The sequence below is a fragment of the Ananas comosus genome, unplaced genomic scaffold (genome assembly GCF_001540865.1).
Source record: "Ananas comosus cultivar F153 unplaced genomic scaffold, ASM154086v1, whole genome shotgun sequence".
Lineage (NCBI taxonomy): Eukaryota > Viridiplantae > Streptophyta > Magnoliopsida > Poales > Bromeliaceae > Ananas > Ananas comosus.
In genome coordinates this window covers 5,885-15,219 of record NW_017890688.1, presented here as the reverse complement: position 1 = coordinate 15,219, position 9,335 = coordinate 5,885, and the positions used below count along the sequence as shown (strand labels likewise).

Here is a 9,335-nt window from a genome sequence, read left to right as displayed (position 1 = left end):
GCACATATGGCGAATGCAGACAGAAGTTGTGCCATGCATCCCATCATACTAGCAAAATGAACTGAGTGGACAACATGATATGATTCAGCTCATTATAATGCATATATTCATTAAACGTACTGAAAGTTTAAATCTAAGAGAATTGGAATAGATTAATAGAGCGAGTAAACCTAAAGAAAAGAACATGCTAACAGATACATCCACAAACCAGTTTCACAATTTCAACAGACACAAGTAAAATTAACTTTAGGGACTCAAAACTCATATCAAATAAGCAGAGCCGACATGATCAAAGGACAAAAACATTAGAGGCTTCATATAAGAAACCCTACCTCTAGCTTCTCGAGTAACATATAGATATAGTAATCAAAATTAGGAATCAAGCTACAAATTATCTCCAAGACAGGCATTTTTAGTTAATTCAGCAAGTTAACTAACGCCTCAAACACAGCGAATGTCATTTTTCAAGACTGCAAGTGAGATATTTTGATTTTCACTTGCTGTCACCTCAATGTTCAAGTTACCAACCACCTCATGCACTGCCACTTGCTACAGTCCAAATAACTCGCATACTTTGACAATGAAAAAGAAAATCTCAAGTCGTCCTCAAGACTAGTATTCCATTCATTGGTGAATTTTGACAATAGAACATATAATTGGGGTTACTCTCCGCCAAACAAAAAAAAATGGAGGTAAATGATATTGCATAAGCAAATATAAAAATGGCCAATCATTTTAATCAACCATAGGTTAATAATAACTGCAATGCCCTTAATAGATATTAGTATATGCAAAAAAGATGAACAAACAGACCATTAGAACATTATCCTTCAACAATCTCGTGACTCTCGTCTAACATAATTTTGCTATAGTTCCTAAAAATGATAGTAGTTAGATAATATTAGCATCTTATAAAAGAGTCGTAAATTAATTAATTGCAGAATCTATTGTCTTTCAAAAAATTATCACGAATAAAAGAAAACATGCCAAACACTTTAGTCGTGCCAAACACAAGACAACATCACCTGAATGTTTTATTGTTTTCTAACATAGAACTCTAAGAACCGAACCCATATTGCAATGTTCACAATCTTCATGTAATGGTGATCGCAGATGTGTCATGGTTAGCTAACCCTTTTGATTAAACAAACTTCACCGTACCAATCCATCTGTCATTTTGTTTCCCTATAAACATTTTGGAGATCTACAAAACTAAATACACTGACGCGATCACCTTACTCTACAATAAGGGAAGCAACTAATTCATCTCCAATCCATCATAGTTAGAGATATTTTCACTATAAAAATCATACATTACAAAATTCTAGGAGTTATAGAGTATATACCTTGAAGATGAACCCATAGTATTGCAAACAAAACTTGCAACATGATTTCAAGCCCAGTCAAACTTAAGCATCAACCCAAACTTTATTGATCACCTGCGAGCTTTCCCATAGCGAATGCATAGAAATAGTCTCAACTACCAACAAATAATAGAAAATATTAGCTGTATGTTTCCCTGCACATGCAAAACAGTTCTCTTAAATGCATTCAACATAATCAAATATTCAGGACAGGTTAAAAATAATAATGAAAATGAATTAAACTGGCAATGTTTGATTTTTAATAGCATTGTTGAAATCAGAAATTTACTATGGGTGAAGAGAAGAAAGACAAAGATCAGTTTGAAAGAGTGAAAATAGGATGAATTCATTTAGACTGGAATGAGAATAAAGATAAAGAACAGTTTCTCTGAAAAAAGAAAACAACAACAATTCAACAAAAGATAAGCATGTTTTCCACATGAGAGAGTCTGGGATATAAGAACATAAATATGCCTACAATAAGTGGCTATGTTTTTGCCAAAAGATAAAAAGATAAAATCAAACTCATTAGAAAAAATAAATCTAAGCAACAAAATAAATATGCCTACAATAAGTGACTATGTTTTTACCAAAAGATAAAAAGATAAAATCAAACTCATTAGAAAAAAAAAATCTACATAAGAAAATGATCATTGGAACTTGTGCCCTATTTATAATCAAATAAGAAATATGGCCAAGCTCAAAAGCATTAACTACAAAGATTCTTAGACTTGTCATGTAACAAAAAGAATTCAACTGGTCAGCATACTGTCCTATATAGAAGAATGGCACACCAAATCCATCAAGCACCCCATATCCTGTGAATTTAATTTATCTAGTCCCCATGCAAATGCGAAGAAACATATAGAGCCAAAAGATGAAATATGATTTGTTATTAGTAACTAATCCTACAAGAAAGATATAATGAGATAAATTATGGGAATTAACCAGCATATGTACTCACGAAACTAACTGTTAGTTAGAAGTTTCGGCGAGCAAACTGAAATAACAGAGTACAAAAGTATGATTACCACATAATTAGCATGTATATCTGACTCACAATTAGAGGTTTGCTATAGAAAACTAAGTTGAGAAAAAAAAAATAGCGAGACAGCATATAACAAATAAGAAGAGCATATTTTCATTAAGCTAACTCACTATTAATTGAAAATAATGTCTAGGATGGCATACTGAAGGACAGTATAACTAGATTCAATGAAAAACCAGCATATACAGTCATCAAACTAACTAAAAAAGAGATGTCTAGGATGGTAAGCCAAAATAAACGGAGCAATACAAGATTCGGTAAATAATTGGCCGATATACTCATCAAACTAACAAAAAATTTACGTCTAGGATGGCAAACTGAATTTGGAAAACAAAATAGACAATTCAAAACATCTAAATTCCTCTGAACACAAATTTGTACTTCGAATTAAAATTTAATGACGGGTTGAATTTAAAACTCCAAGACAAATTTAAATCCATAACTTTACGATAAGATTTGATTTAAAATTTGAATTCATAATCTGTAACTCAAAACGAAGAATTGAATATGCAATTCAAATTACATTCAAGATGAAATTCCTAAGGAAAATTAAATTTAGAAAACAAACTGAAAGTGATATAAAATTTTGACTAAAGGTGAAAAATTTTAATTGAGATTTATATGCACAATCCAACTGATAATTTATTTAAAATTTGAATTGAAATTTGGATACACAATTTGGAGTTAAAATTTGAATTTGAATTTGAATTCAAATTTAAATTACAATTCATATCCAAACATTATGGTTGGATTAAAAACTCAAATTCACGTCAAAACATGCCAAAATGAATATTCAACTTAATTTTGAGGGGTATTCAATCCCCATTCAAATTAGCATTCCAATTCCTATTATCCACTCTTGCTCTCCCGCTAGTACTACTAATTTCCTTCTAAATAATTATAAATTGTTATTAACTGAACCGTTATATATTGACTTTATATACAAATTATCTAACAAATTACTTGTTAATTTACTAAAGTATTACCTATTTGATTCACCAACTGAGCAATTAACTTAGTACTCTTGGCCAATTAATCTAATATTTAACTATTCAACGTGCTTATCCACCAATTAACATTAAAATTAAACTAATTAATGCTCAACAAGTTAACTAATTAAATTAACTAATTATCAAACTGATTTATAATTAACTAATTAACATATTAACTTATTTATTCTGTTTCTTCATTAATTAGAGCTTTACACAATGTCTTAATCAATAATTTAGTTAGTGATTTAATGCTAGTTAATTAGCTAAAACATCTATATTTTTAAAATTATGACATGCAGCTGTTCCTATTATTCTAGACTTCTAGTCCAACAATCCAAACTCTAAATCAGTTTTTCAGAAAAGATCTGATATGGTCATTATAACTAATGCCAAAATGTGCAAGTATAATGTTCACTCCTCACAAATAAAGGGCCTCGATAGTTTAGCCAAAAAAAAAAAAAAAAACAAATCCAACATGTTTAGTACATTTACAGCATGAATACTTAGATCACAGAATCTTGAGCCCATTATACGGCGTGATTTGTTCAATACTAGCTGTCCTCAATCAACACTACAATTATCTATTCCTTTCACACAAACGACACTCCATCCACAACTGCAAATCTGAAAAACTTGTTCACCTGCATCAAAATCAGCAAAGGAGCACCCAACCTTGCAGTGTACAACTCAAACTAACTTCGTATGAAGCATCCACAAAAAAAAGACTAACAATAACAATCTTTCTATGATTGGCAGTATTGACATTTCACCTATAAAGTGTATCCCAATCGACATTTTTATTGTTCGCATATCCTCAGAAGTCATAAGGACTAGCTTTTTCCACAAAATTGCCTAATAGCTTCTCCGGTTAGGATTAGTATTTCTATTCATGGAATTTTGAATATAATTTCCAAGTAGGTGTATGTGTGAAATTTAATATTTGAAATGGGTTTAACACGAATGAATTTAAAGTAGAGAAAAGGGATATTATCTAATATACCCTCTAAAACTTCAAAAATATCTAATATACCCCTGGTTGACCAAAATGCCCTAGTTGATTTTCACAAATCCCTTCAAATACCCCCAAAATCCTAGGGATTACTAATGGAATTTGGGGTATAGATGGGTATTTGAAGGGATTACTAAACACCGTATATTCACAAAAGATGCTTCAAAATCATTCCAATTTCATAAAAATTATAAATTTTAATCCAAATAAATCAAGCGTCAAAATTGAATTTATAAGAATACTTAAAACCTACATTTATCATACTCACATCATCAAAAAGCAATCCATAGGTACAAAAACTATCAAGATGTAATGGATCATGAAGTTAGATAATGAAGATCGCTATATGACATAAATTTAATCAATAAACTCTGAAATTAGAAGATTGCATAATTTAAGTACCAGGGGTGGCTCTTTGAGCATCTTTTATTCATATCCAACCTTATCACCATATATCATTTTTTTTTAAGATGCATCAAAAACATGTGGTAGCTTCACACACTTACCGGACGGCCGGGGTGGTAGCTCTTTCCTCCATGTGGTGGTAGTTTTCACACTCCCTTTGGGATGTAACTCTTTCCACGTCTTTTTATACATATAATATTTTTTTCCATGTATCCGACCTTATATCACCAGATTTTTTTTTACTTTAGATGCATCAAAAACATGTGGTAGCTTCACACACTTACCGGACGACCGGGGTGGTAGCTCTTTCCTACATGTGGTGGTAGTTTTCACACTTCCTTTCGGATGTAACTCTTTCCACATCTTTTTACATATATAACATTTTATTTTTCATAATCTCACCCCCTAAATACGCAATCCCTAATTAAAAAGTGTATAAACTAAGTTTACGTCATATAGATAATTTTCATTAACTATCTTCAATAACACACAACCAAGATAGTCTAAGTACCTAGAGACTACTACAAGAATAATGAAAGTATATAAAAACAAGAAACAAGTACAAATTACTCAATACGTAGTGTATTTAGTCAAAAATAACAACTAAAATAAATTTATCGTGCTTTGTAACAAAGATAATAATATATAAAAGGAAACCAAATCTAAAATAAAAAACAAGAAATACAACGATTAAAAAGATAAGAAAACTGATCAACGCACTACTAACACCCTGAGAACAAGTTCTAATCCATACTTGACAAGTTAAAGCGTTTAGTATCAATTTCCATATATTTTTAGACTCCACATATCCTAGAAACTATACATTAACTTCTTTTCTGTTAAAATCTCAGAAATTTCCCTTTGTAGAGGAAACAAAAGCTCCAAATTAAAGTTTCTGCTCCAAACAACAACAAAAGATCCAAACTACAACAAAAGAATAAATCCCTTATTCTCCCTTTATCCCTTGAGCCAAACATGGCCTAGGGATTTGGGGATATTTGAAGGGATTTGTGGAAATCAATAAGGGCTTTTTGGTCAACCAAGGACATATTAGATGTTTTTCAAGTTTTAGAGGGTATATTAGATCTTATCCCTTTTCTATACTTTAAGGTATCGTTTGGTTCGAAAATATTTTTTTTTTGGTTATTTCTGGGAGAGGTACAACTTCGGGGATAAACAGGAATAAAATCAATTTTACGTTTGGATGAAAAGTGGGTTATTTTTTAGAATAAGAAAAATAGTGTTTCGGTAGTTAGATAGGAATAATAGGAATAAAAGTAATTATAGTAGTTAAATAATAATATTGTATATAATTAATTAACATCAAAATATTAAGTAAATGATATTTAATAAATTATTTAACTAATTTATCATGAATATTATTAGATAATCATAAATGTTAATTTATAAATTAATTAGGAGATTAATTAATCATTAATCAATTATCCATGAGTACTGTTAATTAATAAATTATCTAACTATAAATAATTTGATAAGTTAACGAATTAAGCAAAAAAATTAATATATTAGTAAATTACTTATTTATTTATTTATTTAGTTATATTGGTCAAAATATTAATTTATTAATCAATATAGATATTAGTTATTACATAAAAACACTAATAAATAATTATTATTTTAGCTAATATTTTATTATTAAATTAGTTAATTATTAATTTAGCTAATTAATTAATAAAATAATATATAATATATTAATTAATAATATTTTATTATTAAATTAGTAGAGGCATAAAGAGGTGAAATTATTATTCCACCAAAAGGGTGGAACAACAATTCCCCTCTCTTAACGGGTTATTCAAATAACCCGTTAAGAGGGGAATTAAATAAACACATTCTCTCAAAAAGTGTTTGGATGAATTAGAGGGATTAAGTGGTCTATTCCCACTTTATCCCTTAACCAAACACTGCCTAAATTCATTTGTGTAATACCCATTTTGAATATTAAATTTCACACATACAACTATTAGGAAATTAAATTCAAAATTCAGTGAATAGAAATACTAATCCTCATGCATTAATTCAACATACCAAAGGTTTTCCTAAACATCGATTAAAGTAGAATTCATGGATAAGTTTCGCCTTATAAAACCTAATATCATACAAATATTCTCAACACAAATTTGCATGGAATATTATGAGTTTATGACACTATCACTTGATTCAATGTATGGTCAGACACACATGTTTGGGTCAATCAAATAATCCTATAGTTTACTTGAAAAGAAAATCGATTATCAACATAATGTACATGTTATCACATTGTAGGTAACCTATGAATCCCAAAGTAAATTTCATCCTCAAATTCAATTGATTGAAGTCCTCAATAGTTAGGCGAAAATATCCATTGAAAGCAATTTTTTATTATCTCAATTGTCTTATAACTCATGACCATGCTTTTGGATGATAACATAATTAACATATTGTCAATCAAATTCTTGAACATATGCACTAGGCTCCTCTAGAAGTTAGAAAAGGAATTGGCCTAATCAACTTTCGGATATTCTTCCTAGTGTGAAATATATAATAATTTTGTTAGAAACATTTTGTTATTGATCAGATTTACTATTCCACCTATTCAGTTTATGAACAAAAAATCCACAGCTTCATTTAGAGGGAAAATTTTCTCACCAACAGTAAGTACATAGTTGATAGTACCACATAACTAATCAAATAAACCTAGCGAAAGTGACACGATCTCTATCCAAGAGAAAGCTATGATCTACTTTAAACTGATGACCTGCTTTAAACTATGTTACCAGCTAGCACTAGGATCAAGGACCAGCTTAAATACATATTCAAACACCAAACATACAATATTGCAGAATCACATAAATACTCTACAACATTACAAATGTGCAACTGTTCTTGCAAATTTCAACTTTTCTTTAGTTATCGCGAGAAAAAGGGGATGAACACTAATCAACTTGACTTTTTGACCCTTTTTTTCATATTTTCTTCAGTATATACAGATAAGAGCATAACACAAAAGTTTGAGAAACAATAACGAACAAAAAATAAAGAGGGCAATATCACCTGTAGCAGAGAGTGATCCTTTGGGGGAAAGCTCCCAATAGCATTCCCATACACCTCGCAAGTGGAGAAATGAATAAGCCGCTTGTTGTTTTCAGAGCAATACTTAACCTGCATTGTGATGCCACAGCACAAAGTCAGTGGGAAACTAGGGAGACAGTAGGCAGAGATCTGGATCGGGTCTGTATAGACGCAAAACTAACCACCGGAAGGGCATCCATGAAATTGCTGTATATGGTACCCAGTGGGCGGGTATTATAATAGGCAGGGATACAGATGATTGTTGGGTTGATCATCTGTATTATAAAACAAGAGAGGTTAGGAATGAAAACAGATAACTCCCTTCTGCTAAACCCTAAATAGAAAATAGAAGGCAAAAGAAACCAGAAAGACCACAGGAAGGAAGAAACAGGCGAGGAAGCAAATAAGAATGAATCCGGAGAAAGGGGGAGAAGTGGATCTGCAGAAAGTGGGGCCGATGGTAGCTGAAGGGGAGGGACTCGTCGGCAACCCGGCGCCGGGGGGGAGAGAGAGAGAGAGAGAGAGAGAGAGAGGAGGAGGAAGGAAGGCGAGGAGCTTACCAGATCCAACATGGTAGTCGTTCTTGATGTTGAGTCGGTGGAACTGGATCCGGCCGTGCTCCGGCTGGGGCTCGAGGAGATGCTTGATCTTGTCGCTGTAGACATCCGGAGAAAGAGGAAAGAAAAGGGACCACGGGGTGACCTGCTGGCCGGGAAGCAAATGAGAGAGAGGGAAGGCGAGGAGCTCACCAGATCCGACATCTTGATAAGGCCCTCGAGTCGGGCGTCGTTCTTGATGTTGAGTCGATGGAACTGAATCCTGCCGTGCTCCGGCGGGGGCCCGAGGAGATTCTTGATCTTTCTTAGACGTCGACGGCGAGCACCTAGAGGCGGGAGGTGAGGTGGGTGACAGCGTCCTCCCACGCCGGAGAGGACTGGTTCGCCCTGACCGTCTTCCCAAAGTGCTCCATGGGCAACCTCACAAACCATCCTCGCCGTAGTCGGGACCGCCGTTGCGTGGCCGCAGGAGGGGCCTCCGTCCATCGGTGGCCAATCTATCTCCATCTCCTTTGCACTCGATAAGTCGAACGGAGGTCGGCGCAATTGAGGAGTCGCGTTATGCGGTGGAGTGGGGAGGAGTCGGCCGAGATTGCGCGAGAGGCCTTTGGGCCATTTGTCAAATAAGAAATTCCCAAGCACGAAATTTGGGCCTCTGTTTGAAAACTCGAAAGGGTATCCACAGAATTAAGCACCGTTGAAGTAAAACAACTTTTTTTTATGGGTGTATGATAATTAACATTTAAATAATCTAAATTAAATAATTTATAGCACAAGGGGCAAGAAAATAGGTTGACTCAAAGCATAACTAAATAAATTTAATATTCTTACAAAATTCACTTTAAAAAAAAATTTTAATTCATCACATTCGTATGGTCTTAAAGCGTA

At 32.9% G+C, this 9,335-nt stretch overlaps 1 protein-coding gene across 7 annotated transcripts; it reads right to left on the bottom strand.

Annotated features, from left to right (window-relative positions):
• Positions 1-976: 976 nt before the first annotated feature.
• Positions 977-9,127, bottom strand: LOC109704100 (UDP-D-apiose/UDP-D-xylose synthase 2-like). Of its 7 annotated transcripts, XM_020224831.1 has the most exons (5): positions 8,640-9,097; positions 8,451-8,545; positions 8,073-8,165; positions 7,873-7,980; positions 1,392-1,480 (listed from the first exon to the last, which is right to left on the bottom strand). In XM_020224831.1, the coding sequence occupies exons 2-5, from the start codon at positions 8,460-8,462 to the stop codon at positions 1,436-1,438; spliced, it is 258 nt and encodes an 85-aa protein (XP_020080420.1). In that variant the 5' UTR covers positions 8,463-8,545; positions 8,640-9,097; the 3' UTR covers positions 1,392-1,435. The 7 variants fall into 7 exon arrangements, with proteins under 7 accessions (XP_020080415.1, XP_020080414.1, XP_020080420.1 ...); XM_020224826.1 differs by having other exon boundaries at positions 977-1,519; positions 8,451-9,118; XM_020224825.1 differs by having other exon boundaries at positions 977-1,480; positions 8,451-9,116.
• Positions 9,128-9,335: the final 208 nt, after the last annotated feature.

Excerpts from the sequence above, each read along its gene's own strand:
- LOC109704100 (XM_020224825.1), bottom strand. The coding sequence starts at position 8,954 with ATGGAGATAGATTGGCCACCGATGGACGGAGGCCCCTCCTGCGGCCAC. Across the intron at positions 8,166-8,450 it reads CGACTACCATGTTGGATCTG|ATGATCAACCCAACAATCAT; the intron begins GTAAGCTCCTCG and ends TTTATAATACAG. Across the intron at positions 7,981-8,072 it reads TCATGGATGCCCTTCCGGTG|GTTAAGTATTGCTCTGAAAA; the intron begins GTTAGTTTTGCG and ends ATCACAATGCAG.